At 41.4% G+C, this 26,566-nt stretch overlaps 1 protein-coding gene across 8 annotated transcripts in view; it reads right to left on the reverse strand.

The window, feature by feature from the left end:
- EVC2 (EvC ciliary complex subunit 2) overlaps positions 1-26,566 on the reverse strand; it is a 235,272-nt gene that overhangs the window by 19,422 nt on the left and 189,284 nt on the right. For 7 of the 8 annotated variants that reach the window (XM_033949419.1, XM_033949454.1, XM_033949436.1 and 4 more), the window contains 4 exons: positions 19,855-20,076; positions 10,360-10,571; positions 7,874-7,961; positions 1,406-1,602 (listed from right to left, as the gene is read on the reverse strand). In XM_033949419.1, coding sequence (XP_033805310.1) covers positions 1,406-1,602; positions 7,874-7,961; positions 10,360-10,571; positions 19,855-20,076 — 719 coding nt within the window. The remainder of the gene's footprint in view (positions 1-1,405; positions 1,603-7,873; positions 7,962-10,359; positions 10,572-19,854; positions 20,077-26,566) is intronic. The other variant, XM_033949444.1, reaches the window with a different exon arrangement.

Raw genomic sequence — 26,566 nt, forward strand, 5'->3', positions numbered from 1 at the left:
GAAGGGATTTGTTTCATTACTGTGGCTCTGGCAGCTAGAGGTATCTATGCCCAATGGGTTTTCAGGGTTTTGTTATCAGGGTTTTCAAGGTGGGATAGAGCAGTGTTCTTCAACCACCGGTCCATGGACCAGTGCCGGTCCACAGAAATTTCCTGCCGGTCCACAGGGCCAGCACATGATCAGGCCCAAAAAGTGTTCTTCAACCGCTGGTCCACAGTGCGATCGATGCGATGTTATCTTCGAGCCAGCTCCCTCTTCCTAACTGAGTGCAGAAAGCCACGGGCAGTGGCTCCTACGGGCATCCTGTGTCTGAACCGGAAGCCTTCTCTCTGACGTTGCAACGTCAGAGGGAAGGCTTCCAGATGACGCATGGGACGTGCAAGGTGCAATTAATACTATTATGGGGGCGGGGGCTGGGGTAGAGATTGGGTAAAGATGGGCGGGGCCTGGCCCACAACTTAGCCCAGTGTTGTTCAACCGCTGGTCCACGGACCGATACCGTTCCATAGAATAATTATTTTATTTCTGCTGGTCCATAGGTGTAATAAGGTTGAAAAACACTGGGATAGAGGATAGCTGCTCTGTGGGGGTTTGGTTTCCTGCCAATTCAAGCTTTGGATGAAGTGAGAGAGTGGTTGTCAGTCAGAGAAAGGCTGACATCACTGAAATAAGTTTAAATCTAGCAGGTAGATTATTTTTAAGCCCTCTACTGCTGTGCTCTGGGATAAGGGGATAAGTGGCTGGTTAATACTAGCTAACATTAGCCCACTGCCCTAACTCTGTCCGCAACAATGCTGATTTTGACAGTGGCTAAATTTAGTCACTCTGAAAGGGAATATGTTCATCTGCAGAATCTAGCTAACCCCACTGTTAGATGGTTGCTTTGAAAATCTGCTCCATATATTACCACTACTATTTATCATTTCTATAGCGTTGCAAAGCGTTTGCAGCACTGTACAATCAACAAGCAATAGACATTCCCTGCTCAGAAGAGTTTACAATCTAATTGGACAGCCAGGAAATATAGGAGTTTGGGAGTTTCTTGCAGAGGGAATATTACTTCTGAAATACAATAAAGGCCAGCAAGATTAAAGAAATGTTTAAAGCTACTCCCTCCCCATAAAAAAAACACAACCCCCATCAAAACTAATGATATCACTTAATTGATTGTTGTTTAGCCATTTCAACCTAGTCTAAGTGCAATCAATCAAGAAGACAGCTGTTTGAAAGCAACAGCCATAGTTTCCTCCTCTGAATGGCAAAACAAACTGAGGGAAAACGAATTCATGTTTTTAGAATGACGTGAGTATTGACAGCATTTCTACCTACCCACTGAATATGTAATTTTTTATCTAAAGTAATACCCTGAAATTGGACTTTTCTAGTAGAAAATAGACATGCTTACCTCTTTTTACAGCTGTCAGCTTCCTCACCATTGTTGTCAGTTTTAACAACCCCATCTGCATATTTAAAGCTGATTGAATCCAGAATAGAAAGAATCTCGAATGTTGAACTTGTAGGCAGCAGTAAGTTTAAGAGTCTATGCAGAGCTCTTGCTGGTGCCATAGCTTGTCTGGTTAAATGAGCTGCCAGTCGGAGATCCTATAGAATAAATTACACAAGCTAAAGCTCCTCTGCACATGTAAATTTATGAGCAGCAATTATTAATACAGTAACAAAAATTTTTAAAAAACCCACTGTAGAAAGCTGGTTATAATGAAGATATGTTTGATGCAGTAGGTAAAACGTTGGACACTTAAGGCCAAGGACCAGATATGTTATAACAAAAACATATTTCTAATGTATGATACCTGAGTAGCTTCAAGAAAGAGGGTAAGCTATTCTTTCATGTGTGTGTGTGTGGGGGGGAGGGAGCATAATTTATAATAAAACTTTTCCCATTTGTTAAACCTGATTTATGTGCAGAATAGGGATTTAATAAAACTGTGAAACCACTTAGGTTAAAAATCAGCTGTATAGAAAACATAGTCCTACTTAAAAGTGATCCGATTGTAAGCATTCCCAGTGCTAGTTTGGGAAGAACGGAGATGGAATTGTAAAGCTCACATTTATAAAAGGCATACATTTATATCTTTTAGAGAACAAATACAAATTTGTGTGTCAACATTTGCTTATGGGTCTGGGAGTCTTATTTTATAAAGGCACATGCTGCCTTTCATAAATAGATGCCCTTTCAGAAAATAGCCCTCATGGTGAAATGACCACTAGTTACAAGGTTCTACTTTTAGAGGGGCATAATCAAAAGAAACGTCTAAGTCCGATTTGGACGTAGGGCGCTAGTCGCTCAAAGTCGGCAGCGGCAAAATGCCTATTCTCAAAAAGTACATCCCCAATTTTTTTTCCCCCCCAAATCATCTTCTTGAAAAGTACATCCAAATTTATTTTTTAAATCGTCTATCTGTACGTCCATGCATTTGATCATCCTGACCGCCAGTATGTTTATCTTTATACCATTTTCTTGACCAAAAATTCATCCAAGTCCCAAAGACCCAGAATAAGACCTTTTGGACATGGGAGGGGCCAGCATTGTGATGGACTGGTCATCCAGACATGGCAATAGAGCAGTGGGGTACCTTACAAGGCACTGCTGTGAACTTCACAAAAAGGGTGCCACATAAACATCTCACCAGAACTCCTTTAAAGGTCATGGTTAGGCCGCAAAACACCTCCAAAACCCACTATACCCACCTGTCTACAACTCCAATAGCCCTTATGGCTGCAAGTTGCACCTATATGGCAGTAAAGTACGGTTCTGTGTTTTTTTTTGGGGGGGACCATGTTGCACCATGAATGTAGTGGCTAGAATGGCTTATGGGCCTGGGTCCTCCTCTCTATGGTTCATTAGCCCATCCCCCAGACTACTTAAGCCACCTCTGTACAGCTCTACTAGGCCTTCCTATGCCAAGTGCTGATGTTCTGGAGGCAGGTATATACGTTTTTATTCTAAAATTTTTGAGGGCGCGACGGGGACAGTGAACACAGGAGGGGGGAGGGGGGATCGTTACTCTAACTCTGCAGTTGTTCTTTACATCGTGTAACTCACAGCGTATACGTTCCATCTAGGCAATCTCATCAAACCTTTGAGCATATACTGGCATAAAATACACATCTTTGTCTTTGTACACCCCTGCAGGACGACTAAGTCTAAGTCGGCCTACATCCCACCCTAACCACGCCTCCAGAAAAGCCCCTTTCAGCTCTGGGCGCACAGTGGAATTCAGAGCCTAAAAAGTCCCTGGATACATCTAATAAGTCATTTTGATTATCGGTACTTGGACCACCTATCTTTTAGATCATCAAAGTGCCAACTTGGACAGATTTTTTAGACATATTTAACTTTCGATTAAGAGCCCCTTATTTTATAAAAGGGTGCATAATCTGTGGCACATATTTGCAAGACTGGGAGACTGGCATCAAAATGGCAGCTGACGTTTAATGTGAGCAAATGCAAAGTGATGCATGTGGAAAAGGGGAATCCAAACTATAGCTACATGATACAAGGTTCCACATTAGGAGTAACCGTCCAGGAAAAGGTTCTAGGTGTCATTGTCAATATGTTTAAACCCTCTGCTCAGTGTGCAGCAGTGGCTAAGAAAGCAAATCGAATGTTAGGAATTATCAGGAAAGGAATGGAAAACAAAGATGAAAATGTTATAATGCCTTTGTATCACTCCATAGTGTGGCCACACTTTGAGTACTGTGTGCAATTCTGGTCATTGCATTTCAAAAAGGATATAGCAGAAAAGGTACAGAGAAGGGCTTTAAAAATGATAAAGGGAATGGAACAACTTCCCTATGAGGAAAGGCTAAAGCAGCTATGGCTCTTCAGCCTGAAGAAGAGACAGCTCAGGTGAGATTATCTGATAGAAGTCTATAAAATACTGAGTGGAGTGGAATGGCTTGTTTACTCCTTCAAAAATAATAGGACTAGGGGCATGCAATGAAAAATACTTTACTGAAAACTCAATAAAATATCTTAGGGGAAAAAAAGAAACCGCTGAGTAGTAAATAATAAAAAAACAAAAAACTGAGAAAATATTTCTTCATTCAACATGTAATTAAACTCTGGCATTCATTGCCAGAGAATGTGGGGAAAGCAGTTAAGTTTAGCAAAGGTTTAAAAAAGGTTTGGATAATTTCCTGAAAGAAAAGTATATAAGCTTTTATTAAGGCAGACTTGGGAAAATCCACTGCTTATTCCTAGGATAAGCAGATTAAAATCTGTCTTACTCCTTGGGATCATGCCAGATACTTGTGACCTGGGCTGTTCACTGTTAAGAGACAGGATACTGGGCTTGATAGACCTTCAGTATGTACCAATATGGAAACTCTCCTTTTGTTATGTAGGTGCACATGCTACACGTCAGTTTTAAAGGCTGTATGCATGTGTGCCTTTAACCTCCCTCCTTGTGTTCTATACATTTTTTCATTACCCTCTCGATTGTTGTATTTTCACTGACTCTCATCTATTTTCCTACAAACCGCCTCGAACCAAAAGGCTTTCGCGATATTTAAATAAAGATTTATGTTATATTACTATCGCTAAAAGACAGCAGCACTTTTTTGAAAAAGGCAGCTACTGGGACAGGAGTAAGCGTAGCTGGGATCCCGGAGTAAATCAAGAGGGGGCGAGGCTGACTCAAAGGCATGTAGGTGCAGTGGGGGAAGCTGGATGTTTGGGAACTAATGTTGTCAGGGTGGCTGCAAGAGAGTTGCAGGGGAGGATGTGCCAGTGCAACAGTTGGCTGAAGGCACCAAATCCCTTGAGGTGACTCTGAGTACATAGCTTAAACTCACTGACACCTAATATATATATATATATATATATATATATATATATATATATATATATATATATATATATATATATATATATATATGACAGAATAACTATTAGGGAGGTATACCACCAGCAATTCTGAAGAAAAGGTGACAGGAGACTATTGTGATGAAGGAGGTGGGGGTACCCATAAAAAGTGCAGAAAACCTCTTTACTAGAGACCTCATGGGCCCCCCTCAAATCCCCAAGCTCACATCCCATACACTACCCTTGGGCCATTAAGGTTTCCAAAAGTCCACTAGCCCAAGGAATGTAGGGCCCCCCACTTTAGGTGTAACTATCCCAAGGAACCCCAAGGGCCAAAGGTAGAAACCATGAAGTGCATGCAGATGTAATCCTAGATCAGCAATTGTCTTTTGAACATCATAGTTCAGCTGTGGTTAAATCTTGGGGGTTTTTTCTTTAAGACAATTTTGTTCAATTCGTTCATTTCTTGATTTAGATTCACAAAAGATTATTATTTATTTGCTTATTTTGTCAAAATTGGACTATTTTAATAGTATTTGCGCAGGTCTTCCTCAGAAACAGATTCACAGACTGCAAACTATTCAAAATACAGCTATTCATCTTCTTTCTAATGCTTCTCGTTTTGATCATCTTACTCCTTTATTTCTTCGGCATCATTGGCTTCCAATTTCTTTTTACATTCAATTTAAAATTCTTATTTTGACTTTTAAAACAATTCATTGCATTAGCAATAGTCCAGATTATTATTTCTTATTGTCCACCAAGACTTTTAAGCTCTTTGAATGATCAGTGTCTTCAAAGTCCCTCTCTGTTCATTCAGTCCATTATGAATTAACTAGAATGAGAGCTTTTTTTGTATTTCACTATCTCTTTGGAATTCTCTTCCAAATATATCCCTTTTACAAAACCGCGATAGCTCATAGGAACTCTATAAGCAGCTGGAGCAGCGCAGAGCATTCAGCGTGGCTCCCTGTGCTAAAAGCCATTATCACGGTTTAGTAAAAGGGTGGATAGTGTGTCTCGAACCCACTAATTGAAATTTAGAACTCTCTTGAAGACATTTTTTTTCAGAAAGCTTTTTCTATTCAGTTAGATGATTCTGGTGTTGTGAGGGTTTACTAGTGAGGTAATCCGCAAAATGTTTTATATACTTTTTTTTTATTTGCTAAATTTATATTTCTTTCCTCTCTTTACTATCCCTTCTTTCTTTTATGGATTTGGAGTTCCTTTCTATTTTAATTATAATTTTGTGAACCGCTCTGTAATTGCCTAAGGATGGGCAGTATATTAACTAAAATTAAACCATAAACCAGAGTGTGAAAATAAGCTTATCTAAGGGAAGGGAGAGAGCCAGGAATGGGACATGGAAATTGATCCATAATCTAGGAGTCATCTTCCAAAGATGAAAGATCCAAAGATTTGTACCTTTGCTTAATCTTTTGTAAACCGTAGAACTTCACGGTACTGCGTTATATAAACTGTTATTATTATTATTAATAATATTATTATTATTAAAGGGAGATTGGGGAGGAGAACCTTTCAACTATTCTGTGAGGGTGGTGAATCTCTCCCTTTGGGCTCCATGCTTGGATGATCAAGTGTGTTCTTATAACCCAAGTACCAGTTTTCATCTGTATAAGTGTCTAGCCTTGTTCTGGTCAAACTCCGTTTGTCTTGGGGTGAACTTGCAAACTAAATCTAGAGACTAGTTTGCATAATCATCCAACTAGTTACTTTGATATAAGAGTACTAGCAAAGCATTGCAGTTTCAAGAGAACTTTTCTCAATCTTCATGAGAATTATTAAGTCATAGACTATTTATTTGATGGACTGCTCATTTTTGTTTTCCTCTCACCCTGATTGGAAAAGTAGGAGGGAATTGGGACCTTTTGTGCTGGTTTATGCTGAGGGATGGGTAATCTTCAGAAGTAAAAGGATTGGAGTGTGGAATTGGTGCAACCATCCAGAGGACAACTCACTGATTTGAAAGATGTTGCTATGACTCTTTTGATTTTACTGCCTGCAAGCACTTTTAGCTGCTGCTGGATTAGAGATTTCACACGCCTTTCCAGGCTTCAATTGTTTTATCAGGTTCTTTGGGTCTTTGTATACACATTTGGACCCCCGAGGAAGGAGTGTTTTCCGGAACACGGACTGTGTCGGGTCCCACGGATTCACACCCGAGAACCATAATTTTTATATTTTTACTCATTTTTGAATGCTACATTTAATCATTCTTAATAAAGATCAGTTTTTAATACCTTGTACATCGTATCTGCAGTTTTTTCTTTTGTTTTGGTCTTCTGACTTTGAGCTACAGTTTGTTTGGATTTTGTTTTTTGTTTTGCTGTGACTCTTGAGAAAGAGTAAAAGGGCCATACTTTGGATTGAAGGGGTCATGACTGGCCCTCAGGCCTTGCAATAAAGAACACTGCTTTAGAGGGAACATTCCAATTTAAGATATAGGGCTCCCCTAGATAATGCCTACCAGACCAAATGAGACTGCACAGGACATTCATTGACCATCTACTGGAGACTAAGATATACTGACTGGTTAGACATTGCACAGGAAACTTATAGTATGATGCCATTAAGGGATCCTTTTATTAAATGGTGGTGGAGGTTTCTACCGTGGACTGGCGAGGTAAATGCTCCAAACGCTCCTACAGCCACTTCAACCCCCAACTCTGGAACCAACTCCCCCCGCAAATCAGATTACAGAACTCATTGATGACCTTCTGGAAAGCAGTAAAGACCCTCCTCTTCAACTAAAATTACAACTGCAATCTACCCCTTCCCCCTCTTAAATTCCCCCTTCCTTCTACCATCTCTTCTCCATTCTTAACCTGTAATTAAATTGCTGTATAGTCCTTGTACTTAAACTACTGCATAGTCTTTGTACTGTCCAAATATATTCCACTGTGAATGTTTGCTTGTAGGCCATTCTGAGTTACTGGGAGGACGGGTTAGAAATCGAATTAAATAAATAAATAAAAATGCTCATAAAAAAATTAATGTAATTCATACACTAGCTAACAATTTTACCTGGCTGTGGAACGTCAAAAACATGTCCATTTCTATGTTTTCCTGGAGATGTCCAGTCAGTATAAGATCCAATTCTTCTTTTCTTAATCTATGTAAAATTAACATTGAATATTTAAATATTAATCTTATTTCAGCTTGATTCTATATGCATCATGAATTTTTGATATCTACAGTGTATCTGGAAAAATGGGACCCTAACAGTTTCAAAATACTTTGCAATTGTTTATACATTTAGTAAGACCACATTTAGCATGACCTTTGAAAATACATTAATCCAACCTTTCTAGTTCAAAGATTTTTATTGATTTTAATAAAATACAAATGTAATACAAATGTTAACAAGGCAACCAGCCTTTATTAGAAAAGTAGAAACATGATGGCAGATAAAAGCCAAATGGCCCATCCAGTCGGCCCATCCCCAGCATCTACTGTCTCCTCCTCTCCCTAAGAGATCCATGCCTCTCCCACGTTTTCTTGAATTCAGACACAGTCTGTCTCCACCACCTCTACTGGGAGACTATCCCATGCATCTACTATCCTTTCTGTAAAGAAGTATTTTCTTAGATTACTCCTCAGCCTATCACCTCTTAACACAATCCTATGCCCTCTCATTCTGGAGATTCCTTTTAAATGAAAGAGACTTGCCTCATGTGCATTTATGCCTCTCTTATCATATCTTCCCTCTTCTGCCTTTCCTCCAAAGTATACATATTGAGATCTTTAAGTCTTTTCCCACATGCCTTATAATGAAGACCACTGATCATTTTAGCAGCCTTCCTCTAGATCTGAATCTAGAAATCGACAAGTTAAAAAGTGACTGGATGGTATAAATCTAAGGGTACTAAAAGAACTACAACATGAAATTGCTGACTTGCTGTTAGTGATCTGTAACCTGTCCCTAAAATTATCTATAGTACCTGAAGATTGGAGGGTAGCCAATGTTTTGCCAATTTTTAAAAAGGGTTCCAGAGGAGATTCAGGGAATTACAGATCAGTAAGCCTGACCTCAGTGGCAGGCAAAATGGTGGAAACAATTATAAAAAATAAAATTGTGGAACACGTACACAAACATGATTTAATGAGATGGGTTCAGCCGAGGGAGATCTTGCCTCACCAATTTGTTTGACTTCTTTGAAGGTGTGAATAAACATGTGGATACAGGTGAGCCAGTTGATGTAGTGTATCTAGATTTTCAGAAAGCTTAAAAAATAAGTTAAGAATAAAAGAAAAAATAATGCGTGAGTGGGAAGGCAAACGGCAAAAATCTGAACAATGTTCAGACATGACTTCTTAGCGCCAAGGAAAACTAAGAAGTGAGGAGCCGCAAGCCTGCATCGAGCAGAAAGGTACTTGCGCATGCGAGATATGGGCAGTTCGCAAACTTTCTCAAGTTCTTAAAGTGGCAATGCACTTTTAAAGCTGTCTGTATTCCGCGTGTTAAACTGCTATCTTTGTAAAAGGATCCCATAGATTCAGTGCAAATTTTACAATACAAGTTTTAATCCAAATGTGACACATACTGGGGATCAAGTACCAATGTACATTTCTTTGTAATCCTTTGGTCATGGGCAGGGGAATTAGGTGAAGAGGTATGTTTTTATTGCTTTCCTAAAGTTGAGGAGTTTTTCAAGACCGCTAAGCCATCTCTCTTTATACCCATTCTCATCCAAAAATATCATCCTTTGTGTTTTTTTAACATTTTATTGTTGGTAGATCATTTTGACTTGGTCGTTTTAAAAGTAGCTTGCAAGCCAAAAAAGTGTGGGCACCCCTGGCATAGAAGGTAACTTGCATTGAGCGGCATGTAAAACCCTGACAACTTTCCTAGGTAAATTGGATGGCTCACATTGGTCTTCATCAGCTGTCATTTATTATAACTTTGGGCTAGATTCACTAACCTGGAGATCCGTGTCCGATCCATGGGCAATTGCAGGCAGGCCGACAAATTCACTAAAGGCCTACATGCAAATGGAAGCGATCGTTGGCACGTGCCCCCACCGTCCGCACAGATCACTGGAGAGCAATCCTTGAACATGCGCAGATCATCTTCCTTGACTGTTGATGGTCTGCGCATGCGCTGGCCTTTCGTGCCCGGCAGAGCTTTTTTATTTTTATTTTTTACTTATCTGATTGTTACTTCGCAAGCCCGTAGTTTTAACCCGCGAGTTAAAACCATGGGCTCGCACTGCGGGGAAGGGCAGGCGAGTTGGGGCAGAAATGCAGGAGAAGTCGGCAGAGAGCAGGAAAGGTCGTGAGCGACTGGTCCCCACCAGTCGCTTCTTTTTGAATCGGCCAGCCCAGTTGGTGTTGCTGAAAAAGTTTAGTGAATTGTGTCCTTCCTGCTTTGCATACCGCTTACCCTCATTTGCATGCGCGGATCGGAATCAGATCGGCCATGAGGTTAGTGAATCAGGTCAGGGTTGCAAACCGATCGGTACACGATCGGTTTGCTTAGTGAATTTTGCCCTATATACTGTATCTCTCACCTCTCTCTTTGAAAATCTATTAACCTTTTACAAGCATTTAAAGCTTGTCGTAGAATCTCAGACATTGTCCTATGGGAAGCTTCCCCAGATTCACTGTAGGACACCAACTCATCTGTAGTCCATGTTTGCATTTTCCCTAAGCGCTGCTGATGCTGAGTTAATTCCTTCTGTGATATCTCAAGTTTCAGCTTTCTGCCAAGTTCTTCAATTTCCTAGAAAGTGAATACATTACAAAACTTGAATTTTACCATGAAAAATAAAAAAAAAATTCAATTCTATTTTAAATACATTTCTGCTACTAATTCACAATTTCTCTATCACATTTAAAAATGACAGTTGACAATCATCTAGTGTTTAAAAAGGATGAGTATCTTATTACAAGCCAGACACTAAAACAATGATTGAGTGTATGCAAGAAGGATGGTTTATATGTGGAAAATGGCTAGTATAAAATTGCATAGGGTATACATCATAACCAGTGGGAACACAGAAACACAGCACTACTTTTACTCCATATATGAATAAACTTTCCTGGTATATTTTCAGTGCAGCATGGGCGGAGTTGTGATGCACTCTATAAAATATGTGCACACAATATTGCAAGGGCTAATTTTGATACATAAGAATAGCCTTACTGGGTCAGACCAATGGTTCATCTAGCCCAGTAGCCCGTCTTCATGATGGCATATCCAGATCACAGGAATTCTATGAATGTTGGAGCAATATCGAAGCATTTTGTGTTCCGGGCCAAAGTAGAAACCTCTGCCACAGTTTAATTTTTTTTTAAAAAAAGGAAGAGTGGGGAGGGGGGGGTTAATAATAAGGTGCCTGGCAAAAAACATTAAAAAGGGGGACAAATCCTTCTTCAGGTATATTAGTGATAGAAAAAGGAACACAGGCGGGATAGTACGCCTTAGAAGACCGAATGGAAGTTACGTGGAAGCAGATTCCGATAAAGCCGAACTACTGAATGAATACTTCTGCTCAGTCTTCACCTGTGAGGCACCGGGACACAGTCCGCAGTTGAAGGCAACACAAAGCACAGAAGACCCGTTTCAGAATTTTGAGTTCACACCAGGTGAAGTTTACAGTGAACTGGCAAGACTCAAGGTGAACAAAGCCATGAGACCAGACAATTTGCACCCAAGAGTGATCAGAGAATTGAGCGATGTCCTGGCGAAACCGTTGGCTGAGCTATTCAATCTCTCCCTAAGTAAGGGGAAAGTTCCCCTGGACTGGAAATTAGCTAATGTCGTTCCTCTGCATAAAAAGGGTTGCAGGGCAGAGGCTGTGAATTATAGACCGGTGAGTCTCACATCAATAGTGTGCAAACTCATGGAAACACTAATTAAAAGCAAATTGGACACGATCTTGAATGAAGGGAATCTTCGGGATCCCAGTCAGCATGAATTCACCAAGGGTAGGTCCTGCCAATCCAATCTCATCAGCTTCTTTGACTGGGTAACAAGAAAGTTGGACTTGGGAGAGTCTTTGGACGTCGTGTACCTGGACTTCAGTAAAGCTTTTGACAGTGTCCCACACCGCAGGCTGCTAAGCAAGATGGAATCGATGGGGTTAGGAGAGACACTAACTGCATGGGTCAATGATTGGCTGAGTGGCAGACTTCAGAGGGTGGTGGTTAATGATACCCTCTCTAAAACATCGGAGGTGACCAGTGGAGTGCCGCAGGGCTCGGTCCTGGGTCCACTCCTTTTCAACATATTCATAGGGGATCTGACTCAAGGGCTTCAAGGTAAAATAACACTATTCGCCGATGACGCCAAACTATGTAATATAGTAAGTGAATGCAGTTTACAGAATTATATGGCGCAGGACCTGCTTACATTGGAAAGTTGGTCCTCAACCTGGCAGCTAGGCTTCAATGCTAAGAAATGTAAGGTCATGCACCTCAGAAGCGGAAATCCATGCAGGACGTACTTCTTGAACGGAGAAACTTTAACTAGGACTTCAGCAGAACGAGATTTAGGAGTAATCATCAGTGCAGACATGAAAACTGCCAATCAAGTGGAGAAAGCTTCATCTAAGGCAAGGCAGATATTGGGTTGTATCAATAGAAGTTTCGTCAGCCGAAAGCCTGAAGTCATAATGCCGTTGTACAGGGCCATGGTGAGACCTTATCTGGAGTACTGTGTGCAATTCTGGAGGCCACATTACAGTAAAGATGTGCGCAGAATTGAATCGGTCCAACGGACAGCCACCAGGATGATCTCGGGGCTCAAGGGTCTCTCGTACGAAGAGAGACTGAACAAATTGCAGCTCTACACTCTTGAGGAACGTAGGGAGAGGGGAGACATGATCGAAACATTTAAGTACCTCACGGGACGTGTCGAAGTGGAAGATAATATTTTCTTTCTCAAGGGACCCTCGGCCACAAGAGGGCACCCGCTCAAACTCAGGAGCGGAAAATTTCATGGCGACACCAGAAAGTATTTCTTCACAGAGAGAGTGGTTGATCTTTGGAACAAGCTTCCAGTGCAGGTGATCGAGGCAGACAGCATGCCAGACTTTAAGAATAAATGGGATACCCATGTGGGATCCCTACGAGGGTCAAGATAAGGAAATTGGGTCATTAGGGCATAGACAGGGGGTGGGTAAGCAGAGTGGGCAGACTTGATGGGCTGTAGCCCTTTTCTGCCGTCATCTTCTATGTTTCTATGTTTCTATATCAGAACCCTAAAAATATGCACATTTAATAAAGGCATCCTAAGTGACTATGAGGCTAACTTTCTTTTTTTTAATAAATCTTTATTAATTTTTAAATATTAACAGTGCAATACACAGGTATAAGAACATATAACAAGTCAAGAAACTTATAACATTGTAAGTCTAAGGGCTCCTTTTACGAAGGTGCGCTAGGGTTTTTAGCGCATGCCGAAATCTACCGCCTCCTAAAAAGGAGGCAGTAGTGGCTAGCTTGCTCGGGAATGTAACGCGCGGTATTGCGCGCGTTATGGCCCTAGCACACCTTTGTAAAAGGAGCCCTAAGTGCTTTGAAAACACACCTCTATATGCCTTTATAAAATAGAATCCTAGAGTGACTTATCAGCAGTGCATAAATACTCTCACAAAAATATGCACATGTTCCCACGAAGGTGTACTCTATGTAAACACACATCTCCTAATTCTAGAAAGTTGATCACCCATATTTGTGACGTGCAAATTTGCACTTTGTAGATCAAAATAAACAAATTTCCAGCATACATGCAAAGAAATTTTATATTGAAAAAATGAAGGAAAAGCTTTTTTTTTTTAAATTAAACTTTATTTATTTTCCAAATATGAACAGTGCAAATGATCAATTGAACATCTAATAAAATAAAAGCACATTCATCTTTCAAACACCTTTAAGCAAGCATTTTAACCCACCCACCCGTCTAATCAATAAAAGCACAAATACATATAATACAAATAATCAATCACTAACATTTCCTTATATAGAATAAGAATGCAATCCCACCCACCTCCCACCCACTCTGTATGTATGTATTCAAAGGTGTAAAACAAAGATAAAAATAAGCCTCCCACCCTCTCCCCCTTCCCTGGATGTGCATGAGGAAATAACAAAAATTAAGACGTACAATTATAATTATAATCAGGTAATATAAGATGTCGGCGGGCCCCAAACCAGTTTAAATATATTGCTACGCCCCAATACATCAGCATGAAGGAAAAGCTTAAGTGAAGGAATAAAGCCTCAGATGGCACAAAGGACAACTTCCAATATACCAAATGAAGTGAACAGAATCTTTTGCTCTATTTTAATCAATGGCAACAAAACCTCCCAAAAAACAACAACCCTTCACCATGCATTTAACTGGCAAGCTTAACTTATCCAACATTTGTTCGAACTATAATTCAAAACAGTAGAAATCACCAGCTGCCAATAAGCATTAGACTGTGTTAAATGAAGTAGCAATAAACTGCTTATCTTGAGAAAGTACAGGTTCGCCTGAAGGTGGCCATCATTTCGTGGCTGTTTGCCACTTCTTCAAGGCACAAGATCCACAGGCACAAAAATCTTTATTAAATTAACACCATAGAAGCCCATGTATCTTTATAAAATGACATAATGGGAATGTGTAAAGCATAGGTTAAGCAAAATCAAGTCTAGCCTCACCAACTTATGAGATGTTTTTGAAAGTATAAACACATTTGTTTATTTTAGAGATTTAGGCCTAGGAATACACCAAACAGTGAAGGAAAAAACCCTTACTAAAGGACATACTGTAGATGTACTATTTGACAGAGAGGAAGAAATAGGGGACTGCAACTCCACAGCTTTAAAAGTGTTATAGACCAGTGGTTCCCAACCCTGTCCTGGAGGACCACCAGGCTAATCGGGTTTTCAAGCTAGCCCTAATGAATATGCATGAGAGAGATTTGCATATAATGGAAGTGATAGGAATGGGAACACATCACCCCCTTCTACCACAAACTACATTGGTTACCATTTGAATCCAGAGTCCTATTCAAATTCGCTTGCTTCTGCTACAAAACAGTTTTTGGTATATCTCCAAGCTACCTCAACCCTCACTTCTATTTAAATTGCAACAATAAGAACTCCCGCAGAATTCATCTGTTCGCCTTCCCCTTCCTAAAACTATGTCATCTCAAAAGGTTTTTTGACCAAACCTTCGTCTTCCAGGCAGCCAAACTGAACCCATGGCTAGCCCCAATTGCACTCGATGCCGCCACCTACCTCCACTTCAGAAAACAACTTAAAACCCACTTATTCCCCGAACAGAACCCTTAATACCCCTCTCCTACCCCCCTCACCCCATCCATTATTGAACTGAACTCCATCTTCTCCTTCTTATTGTACATTCCTAACCTGTTAACTTAAATGACCTGTACTTTCCTGATAACTTCAACGACTTCATTGTTTGTAACTCTGATTAATTGATGTGAACCGCCTAGAACTCCCTGGGTATGGCGGTATACAAAATAAAGTTATTATTATTAAATAACAACATATTAATAGATAAACATACAAAGGAAACAGGAGACACAATGGGAGAGTTTGAACCAATCACAGAGTTACAAGTGAAGAAAATACTAACAAGAGTGAAACTGGGCCCACCATCCATTGACACATGCCCGGGACTCGCCTATCTCACAGATCTTATCAATAAATCATTATAATCAATATAGTCAGGAGAGGTCCCATTCAAGTAGAAACTCTGTCATCAGGCCCATTCTGAAGAACAAAGAAAAAGACCTAGAAGATCTGTCCAATTACAGACCAGTAGCCAACCAACCATGAGTATCTAAATTAATAGACAAACTAGCCTGCCAACAAATATCAGACTTCCTAGAAAACTCATTGAAGCTAGACCAGGCCCAATCAGGGTTCAGGAGACACCTGAGCATGGAAACAGTACTAGTAGTGGTACAGGACTCGACCCTCAAACACCTGGACAATTCCCTATCTACCTCCTTGCAACCACGCCCGAGCAAATCATCATCTGGATCACCAACCTTCTTAATACCTCCCTAAACCAAGACCAATTACCAGAAACAATGAGAAAAATAGCATTTACTCCCATATCAAAAAATCCAAAGGCAGATCTCTCCATGACCTCCAACTTCAGACCCATCGCTGGAATACCTATTCTAACAAAAATCATCAAGATCAACTTAAGTAAACAACTTGCAGCCTACATTGAACAACATTCATGTCTCCATCTGACCCAATTCGGATTCCGTCAACAACACAGCACTGAACTTCTCAACCTCACTTTAATCACATAAACCAAACAACTACTCAGTACGGGATGTCAAGCAATACTCCTGCAATTTGACATTTCAGCTGCCTTTGACTCCATGGATCATCACCTTCTATTAACAAAACTGTCAGAAATTAGTGTAACTGGAACAGTGCTAAAATGGTTCTCTGACTTCCTACAAAAAAGAGAATACATCTTTAATGAAGAGATCTCCAACCCCTGGAAGGCCTTCTGTAGGGTGCCTCAAGGCTCTCCACTTTCTCCCATCCTGTTTAACCTTTTCATGAGTTCCCTCGGAAACATCAAACTTGATGATGAAAGCATAATGTCTTACACAGATGACATTCTGCTCCTCATCCCCACAACCAACAACCCATCAGATGTCACCAACAAAGTCTCAATCAATACTGAAAGAATCCAAAATTGGGCAACAATCAACAAGCTAAAACTAAACCAAACCAAAACCAAAATCGTATACTTCCACACAGCCGAACAGACAGCACCGACAATCATCACTCTCCGATCGGGCCATACCCTCGCTATCGAAAAAACCCCCAAAATCCTAAGCTGCATTCTTGATTCCATACTAACCATGGAAGTTCAAATCTCTAATATCCGGAAAAAGTCCCTCTTCACCATGAGGCAACTAAGACTCATCAGACCATACTTTCATCAGCATCACTTTGCTCTGATTGTACAGTCGATGATCCTACCACAGCTGGACTACTGTAACTCTGCCTACATGGGAATCAACACCGCATTGATCCATAAAATGCAACTCATACATAACACAGCTGTAAGACTAATTTTCAACCTGAAAAAATACGACTCAATATCAGCCTTCATCAAGCAACTATACTAGTTACCCATTCCATCATGAATAAAATTTAAAACTTCATGCATCTTATACCAAATAATTCACGGAAACTCAGCAGCTCCACTCATCCAGATCTTCTCAAAAGCATGGTCTACCTCCCACAGAACCCTTAACAGGATATTACTAAACTTTCCTTCAACAAAATCTCCAATACAAGCAAATTTTTCACTCCATGCTTACCTTCCTAGGGGTGAAAACCTGGAATGACCTCACTGAAATGACCAGAACTGAACTGAAAACCTACTTCTTTGACACTTGCACATCTCAGATCTTCCTCTGCCCAAATGTTCCCCCATGTCTCCTCCCCTTCTCTCCCTGCTTCTCTCCGCTTCCTCTCACTTCTCTTTGTAAGTCATCTTGAGCCTGCTTAGGTATGTGCAACGCAGAACTAGAAGATTAGATTAGAAGACGTGCTGCTGGGATTCCTGGACCTCTCAGCAGCCTTCAACACATACTGTTAAAATTGAGATGCTGCAGAGAATTAGGCCTCAAAGGAAAAGTCATGGCATTGATAGAATCCTTTTTTTATCCAAAAGATTAATGAGAGCAGAATGGCAGGGGACTACAAGCAACCAGGAGGAAGTCGACATAGGAGTACCACAGGGTTCAGCCATATTACCCGTGTTGTTCAACATCTTCCGCCAACCGCTGGGGAAATTCATCAGAAAACAAGGATGGGAATTCTACATCTATGCAGATTACATCCAACTGGTCATCCCGCTGAAGAAACGGGATGTGAAGACCAAGAAGGGCCTAGAGAAAATCTTTGGTTGGTTCCAAATGAACGGAGTAGTAGCTAACAGGGAAAATAGAACTACTTCTAATCAACAAATGGGGTGAAAACCGCCCAAGTTATCAACTAACTCTGAATGGCAACACCATAAAATCATCCACGGAAGAAATGAGAAACCTAGGAGTATGGCTAGACCCAAACCTAGACATGACAATACACATCTAACACATCATGAAAAACACTTATGGCAAACTCTACCTAACCCATCAAGCAATGTCCAACGTAGTAATATCCCCAGTACTCTCAATCTTTGACTATTGCAATGCAGTCCTTCTAGGCATCCCAAAGTACATGATCAGGCAGATCCAAATAGTACAAAACACTGCAGCTAGTTTGGGGGATGGACGGACAAAGGGAGAAATATGTGAAGAGAGATAATGAGGGGTTTCAGAGTGAATGCATTTGCAGGTCAGTAAGAGGAGTTTGAATTATGTTCGGAAATGGATGGGGAGCCAATGAAGTGACTTTAGGAGAGGATAACAAGAGTATAGTGGCCCTCGAGGAATATGAGTAGTGCAGCAGAATTTGAACGGATTGAAGGGGAGAAAGATGACTGAGCGGAAGACCTGAGAATAGTGTATTGCAGTAATCTAAGTACGAAGTAATGAGAATGTGGATAAGGGTTTTGGTAGTGTGCTTGGAGGAGGGGTCAGAATTTGGTAATATTACAAGGAAGATGTGGCGGGTTTTAGTGGTATGTTGAATCTAGGCAAAGAAAGAGAAAGGAGTCAAAGATGACCCCAAGATTACAAGCAGACAAGACATGGAGGATGAGAGTGTTGTCCACAGAGACATAGAATGGGGAAAGTGGAGAGGTAGGTTTAGGCAGGAACATAAATAAGTGATTTGTGACGGTAACTCATTAATATTTTAATCCCTCTAAATAATTTTACAACTGAAATTTTAAACCAGATATCTTCTATTATGACTCAGTTAGAACAGTGGACAATTAATTTCAAACTGAAACTCAATACGGAAAAGACCAAACTTTTCTTGGCTAGTCTCAACAACAAAATAACAAACTCATTGCTTCATCTTAATGGTCATGACTACCCAATTATTAAATCTATCAAAATTCTGGAAGTCACACTAGATTGACATTTAACACTAGCAGAACACACGAACTTAGTGGTACAAAAATGCTTTTTTACATTGTGGAAATTAAGAATCATAAAAAATATTTTGATCCTTTATCGTTCAGACTATTGGTGCAGGAATTAGTTTTATCTATTTTAGACTATTGTAACATCATCTATTTAGGAGCACCCAAAAAAATTCTAAGGAAATTAAGGACAATTCAGAATACAGCTGTTTTTTTTATTTTTGGTTTAAAAAAGAACGACCATATTAGTCCATAATATCGTTTACTTCATTGGCTACCTTTGGAGGCAAGAGTATTATTCAAGGGACAGATGGAGTGAGTGGAGGGGGAGGCGGCCTTGTGTGATATAGTAATTGAGGAGAGGGATGAGACAGCAGTGGACAATAGCCTGAAAGTATTAGTGGTGACTGGACGAGTCTGGGAGAGTGGGGTGATGAATTGTGAACATTAGCAGATGATGATCAGAGAAGGGAAGGGTGGTGTTACAGAATTTGGTGGTTGAGCAGTTGGAAAAAAGTACTAGGTCCAGGCAGCGGCCATTTTGGTGTGTAGGGATAATGGAGCACAGCTGGAGATTGAATGAGGATGTTAGGGCAAGGAACCTGGAAGCGTAGGAGTTGGAAGGGTCGTTGACATAAATGTTGAAGTTGCCAAGCCACTCCTGGCCTATACTGTTTCAGGAGTATTTTATTTAGGGCTGGTTTTACGCCATTGGATTTATGAACTTGTATTTATGCATTCCCTCTGAAAATGATGGAAACAAATGCTAGCGCGGTTATTCTGAAAATATTATAAAACACAGTATTTAAAATTTCTAAAACTTTAGTTACTGACGTTTTCTGTGTATACCTCCCATGATGTTTTTGCAGTCTGCATAAGATTTAGTGGTGAGTTATAGTTTGCCCACCCTGGTTTAGCATTTAAAAAAAAAAAAGGAAATATGGGAATATTTAAGCCTCAACAGTTTATTACTCACTCGAACATGTGTCTCTGCCAATTGTTCATATTCTGTCTTTATTCCCGATGTGCACAGTTGCTCTAAAAGCAGTGCCTGTAGATTTATGACAGCCATGTGAATCTCAAGTGTATTTGATTTTTTTAAAGTCTTATGGAACTGCAAAGAAGCAATATATTCCCCAAGTTTATTCTCTCGAGCCTTCAACTGACGCACTCTTTCAAGCAGTAATTCCCCACGGACCTGAAGAGTAAATAAAAAATGGACAAAAAATATACATGAATGTTTTCTTATGTACTCATACCATCTGCTTTATCTGAGGGATTGCATTTTTTTAGTTTATGAGATTTAATGGGCCTGATATTCAACTACAAATACATGATAGGCAACAGTGCAAAACTGCATTTTTTTTTTAAAGCTTGCTGGCATCTATTTAAATTACCTTTGGATATATAGGACTCAATACTGTAAAATGATGCCCAAATTCAGGCACTGACAAAAACTAGTGCTAAGTTCTATTTCATATAAGGCACTCAGAGTTGGGTGCCGCTTATAGCGTTTGGTGTCAGGATCCACACTCAATTTGGGGCATGAAGATTTATACCAACTGAAATCTGGGGCTAGATTCACTAACCCTCCGATCCGTGTGTGATCCATTTCCGTTTGCATGCAGGCCGATGAATTCACTAAAGGCCTGCATGCAAATGGAGACGATCGTTGGCATGCCCCCAGCCAACTGCAAGGATCGCCAAAGCCCTGACAGTAGTGACAGGAGAAACAGCCTACTGTCAGGGCTTCTGCCGGCTTTTTAAATTTTTTTTTTAATCGGGCAGATATTTTGCGTGTTTTACACACGCAAAATATCTGCCCAATTTTAAAAAAATTAAGCCTCCCCCTCCCAACAAGTGCCCCGAACCCCACAAAAAATTTGCCCCACAGCCTGCTCTCTGCTATCCTGAAGCTCTGGCCCGAATCTCTCCTGCCACCCCGCTCTCACCCCGAATCTCTCCTGTCCTTCCCCGAACTGGGAACCTGTGGTTTTAACCCGCGGGTTAAAACCATGGGCTCCCTGGCCTACAAAAAAGGAAAAAGTTAAAAAAAAAAAAAGTTGCGGCTCAGACACATGCCCCCCCCTCCCCGCATCGATGCCCCAACGTGATGCCCCCTCATGCACCAATGCCCCACGTTACCCCTTGTAGCCGGGCCTGGCCCGGTCCACCTCCCTCCCTGTGGCAAAATCTAGTCCGGCCGGCTTGCCAGGCCCAGCCAACTCATCCCCACCCACCAAAAAATAAACTGCAGGAGGGATGCCAACTCTCTCCTGCCACCCCCCATTCCCACCTTCCCTCCCTGTACCTTTAAGGGAGCAGGAGGGGTGCTCAACCCCTCCTGCTCCAATGCCTCCTGCGACGACTCTGAGGCATTAGGCCCCTCCCCAGTGCATCATGGGATGCACAGGGCAGGGCCTAAGGCCCTGATTGGCTCAGGCTCCTACCTTGAGAGGGGCCAGGGGTACCTGAGCCAATCAGGGACTTCCTTAGGGCTGAGCCTTAGGAAGTCCCTGATTGGCTCAGGCACCCCAGGCCCCTCCCAAGGTAGGAGCCTGAGCCAATAAGGATCTTAGGCTCCTGCCTGTTCATCACATGATACAATGGGGCGGGGCCTAAGGCCCACATTAGCAGAGCGTCATCAGGAGGGGCAGGAGAAGTTTGCGGTTCTTCCTGTTCCCCGAAGACATCACTGGAGGACTAAGGAGCAGGAGGGACTGAGCACCCCTACTACTCCCAACTCTGAGGTACGGGGGTGCAAGGCCGGGCTCGGCCGGGGAGATGGTGGGAGGCCTATGGAGCAGAAGGGATTGAGCACCCCTCCTGCTCCCAACTTTTAGGTTCTGGCCGAGCCGGAGGTGGGCTGGCCCAGCCGGAGGTGGGCTGGCCCAGCCAGCCGATCGGCCTAGAGATTAAGGTGCAGGGAGGGAGGGAGGTGGGCTGGGCCTTTTGTGGAACATTGGCACGGGGGGGGGGGCATCAATAGGGGACATTGGCGTGGGTGGAGGGCATCTAAGCTGCGATTTTTTAAAAGAATGTTAAACTTTTAAGCCGGACAGGGAGCTCGTGGTTTTAACCCGCTTTAACCCGTGGGTTAAAACCACAGGCTCGCAGTGCGGGGAAGGGCAGGAAAGATTCGGGGCAGCAGAGAGCAGGACCAGCAGAGAGCAGGGCTTTTAATGGAGCTGGAGAGTCGAAAAGACATTTTCGACTTGTCTCCAGCAGTCACTTTTTGGGTTGATCGGCCAGCCCAGTCGGATCGGGAAATTTGTTTAGTGAATCGCGTCCCTACCTACTTTGCATGCAATTCCCCTCATTTGCATGCACGGATTGGAAGCGTATCGCAGGAGAGGTTAGTGAATCGGGCCGGGGTCGCAAACCGATCGGTACACGATCGGTTTGCTTAGTGAATCTAGCCCCTGGTGTGAAGTCTCATGCTTACATTAGGTGTGGATCTCTCTTATTCTGTAAAACTACATTGCAAATTGCAGGAACATCCCTTGATCCGCCCATGCGCCTTCCATAGCCCACTCCCCTTTTCAGATCCACATGTAAAATTTATGTGTGAATTCCAGTGCCTACAATTGCATGTGTAAATTTAAATTAATGCCAATTAGCACTGATAATTGATAATTAGCACCCAATTATCAGCACTCAGTTGTCAATTAAATTACGTGCACGCCAAAATTTGCCCTTACAATTTTGAGTTCTATATATAGAATTAGGGTGATTAGAGGCCCTTTACCAAACTGGAATAAATGCTAATATGTGCTTAACACGGGGAAAAAAGGCTTACCGCAAAATGTGCTAAAGCATTTTGTGGTAATTTGTTTGGCAGTGCACTCTACCGTATTTTCACGCATATAACACGCGCGTTATGCACGATTTTACAAACCGTGCATAACCATGCGCGTTATACGTGTGAGCGCGTTGTATAAATTTTTTTTTTCATTCTGATCCGGCATTCCCCCTGCGAACCGGCATCCTCCCCCCCCTCCCCGCTCGCGTCACCAGCACCAATGCACAGGATGTGCCAGTACCAGTGCCCGAAGATCCTCCCTCGTTGGGTTGGGCTGGGCGGTGCGAGAGAGATCCTCCTTCTTCCTGTGCCTGGCTGGACTAGGCTTTAGCATGCGCGGTATACGCGTGTGCGTGCTATATTAAAATTTTATTACATAAATTTCTGCACCCTGCGCGCTATACCCGTGTGCGCGTTTTACACGGGTGCGCGGTATATGAGTGAAAATACGGTAATCTTGTGCTTTTAAAAACAAATTATTTTCAGATGGCAGCGTGTCATGGGCAAGGAATAAACCAACTAGTACTTGTGTGCTACCTGGCTAATGAGGAGTTAACAGGGAAGCATTTAACACTGGTTTCTATACAGGACATGGATCTCAGATCTATGCCCCAAAAATTAGTCAATAGGCTCCAATGATTTAATTATTAGAGTTAACAAACACTTAATTGGCATTAATTATAATTTGGGTGACAATCTGGCTGCACACTATTCTGTTAACAAAGCGTACCTAAATTGGAGAGATATGGGAAGGTTAGAGGCACTCACAAAATATATACAGGACGTTACAGAATAGAGGTGATTCGTGCCCCAACTTCTATGCCTGGATTAACACCAGGATTCATCTGACGTATCTCCTGGTGTCCAAAGTGTGCGGAATTCAATGCTCAATGCTATTTTATAAAGAGTGTTCATCTTGGATTGCCCTTTAGAGAATAATTGTTGGAGTGATTGTACAATTGAGAAAGTTTATTATATTGTCAATTTTATTATATTATGTAATGTTTTAGTATTGTAAACGTCTCTAGCACTTCGGTTTGAGCGGTATAAGAATTATTAAAATCAAATGAAATGTTGCATGCCAATCTTTAGAAGTCAGTGGCCTAGCGAGGTGACCAGCACCCGGGGTGGTGGCACCCCTCTCCCATCTTCTTCCCCACCCCCCTGCTACGCGCTTGTGCCCGCACCCCTAGCCCATACTTTTTTAAATTCAGTGTAAGTAGCAATGAACTTGCTGCTTGCATCAGATTTGGAGCTCTGAAGTCACTTCCTTCCAGAAGTGATGTCAGAGAAAGCGCCAAAGTTGACATGGGCAGCAAGTTCGTTGTTGCTCGCGCTGAAGTTAAAAAGGTACTGGGAAGGGGTGGAGGGGGCACATGAGCAGCAGGGGAGAAGTGGGAAGGGGGGTGGCAGGCGCCCAGAGGAAGACCACGCCCAGGGCAGACTGCCCCCCTCTTTACCATGCCATTGTTAGCAGTGCCTAATTTTTATAGACTTTTATCCCTTAGTGTCTCCTAAACAGGAGCAAGGGACAGATTCTGTAACTGGGTGCCTAAAAAAATAGGCACCGGTGCCTTAGGAGCCTACATTATAGGTGCCTAAGTACTTTAGAGCAGTTTCCAACCCTGTCCTGGAGGACCACCAGCCAGTCAGGTTTTCAGGATAGCCCTAATGAATATGCATGGTGCAGATTTGCATGCCTGTCACCTCCATTATATGCAAATCTCTCTCATGCATATTCATTAGGGTTACCCCAAAAACCCGACTGGGTTGGGAACCACTGCTTTAGAGCATTACGCCTAAGTCTTTTGGCCCTAAACATGCCTACTTTGGAGTTAGTACATGATCGGTTTGCTTTGTGAATCTAGCCCTTAGCAAGTTGTGCGCATTACTTCTAATTAGTGCTGATTATTTCTTGTTAATTGCCAATTATTGGCGCCGATTAGCTTGTTAAGCAATTAAGTTTTACACACAAATCAGCAATGCACACAGGTTTGTGTGCACAATTTTCATCACACTATACAGAAACTAATACCTAATAAATGCAATGGCAATGGCACTTATTTTAGGCCTATTCTATAAGAAAAGTAGACACTTTTCTTTATAGAATATTAGTACAAGTGGCTGAAAGTGCATGAAAATATAAGGCACTTACACTGTCCGTATAGCTAGTGTAACTGCCTGTGCCTAGGTAAATACAAGCTGATTTCTGATCTGAGGAAGAAGGGGTTACCTTTGAAAGCTAATCATAAGCTACATTAAGGCCCCCTTTTATCAAGCCGTATTAGGGCCTTTTATTGCCGGCAGCTGCGTTACAAGCTCTGACACTCATAGAATTCCTATGAGCATTAGAGCTTTTACCACAGTGGCCAGCAATAAAAAAAAACCCAACGTGGCTTGATAAAAGGGGGTTTTAATGTAGTTTATGATTAGCTTTCAAAGGTAACTCCTTCTTCCTCAGATCAGAAATCAACTTGTATGAGCTAATTTCTGATCACAAGCTACATTAACACCATCCCCTTTTACAAAAGCGTAGTGTGGTTTTTAGCGCCGGCCGCATTGGCAATAGCTCTGACACTCATAGGAATTCTATGAGCACTGGAACTGTTACCGCAGTGACTGGAGCTAAAAACTGCTTTTGTAAAAGGGGGGAAGGAGGGGTATGTTAGTCCAACAAAAAAGTATTATTTTTTCTTTCATGTTTTTGTTTTATTTCCATATATTACCTAAATAAATAAATAAATGTGTATTTTTCTACTAGTCAATATTATATGAGGCCTCTTATGTGTGTAAATGAGTAGGAACTGTCATTTACGCACTTCTTGAGCCTACAACCAGTAGGTTCCATACAGAATTACCCCAAAATATTGAAAGTAAGTACTAGGTGCCACAGCTTTACAGAGCTGATTCTACTCTTGTTCCAACTCACTTTTTGGAATCTTCTGTATACTTGTGAGCTTGACTGGTTGCTGTTAAGAGACTCAGTATGGATTTTTGTGTCTGGCAAAGTGTTTCTTATTGGTAGAGCTGCTGCCTATGAATCCAGAGGTTGTAAGATCAAATCCCAGTGCTGCTGCTCCTTGTGACCCTGGGCAAGTCACTCAATCCTCCAGTGCCCATTGCTCTGAATGTCAACTTTGAATGCCAAAGCCACAAAAAGGCAGTATACAAGCTCCCATTCCCTAAATTTATGAACTTAACCTTACATCAGTTTTAAAGATGATAATTTAGGAACTTAACTTCCAAAGTTAGGTGCCTAAACACCTTGAAGAGTGACCCTAAAGTCTTTTAAACGGATCCTTTAAAAATACCGGCAGATTGTTTCCTGAAATTCAGTGACAGCAAGCCCTAAGCAGTGTGAAATGAATAATAAGTGCAAGTCCAGAACAGTGGAAACACAAGCTAAAAATCAAACAAACGCAGAAAAAAATACAGAATATATCTTTCATTTCAGTAGCAAATATAAGTTGCCATGTTACTATGGAATGTGGTTTAGATTTTTGGGTGTACATCATTTATTAAAACCCAAGGATAATGCCAACTGCACTAAAAACTAAAATTTCCTTCTCTGTGATGTTAGTCCACTTAAACATAACAGTATGGTTGTGACGTTAGTCCACTTAAAATGTAATAAATATACAAAATTAAAAAAAAAACCAGATAGGAAAATAAGGTGATACCTTTTTTATTGGACTGCCTTGATATATTTTTTTGGCAAGGCTTTCAAAGGCATGAATATCCTGCTTACGAAAGCTTGTCAAAAAAATATATTAAAGTAATCCAATAAAAAAAGTATCACCTTTTTTTCTTTTCTTTTATTTCTATGTACTACCTCTCTCTGCCTGGGAATCTGCCAAAAAGGCCAGGAGCCAAAATAAGTAGGGAG

This window comes from Geotrypetes seraphini, chromosome 1 (genome assembly GCF_902459505.1).
Source record: "Geotrypetes seraphini chromosome 1, aGeoSer1.1, whole genome shotgun sequence".
In the NCBI taxonomy this organism is placed as follows: domain Eukaryota; kingdom Metazoa; phylum Chordata; class Amphibia; order Gymnophiona; family Dermophiidae; genus Geotrypetes; species Geotrypetes seraphini.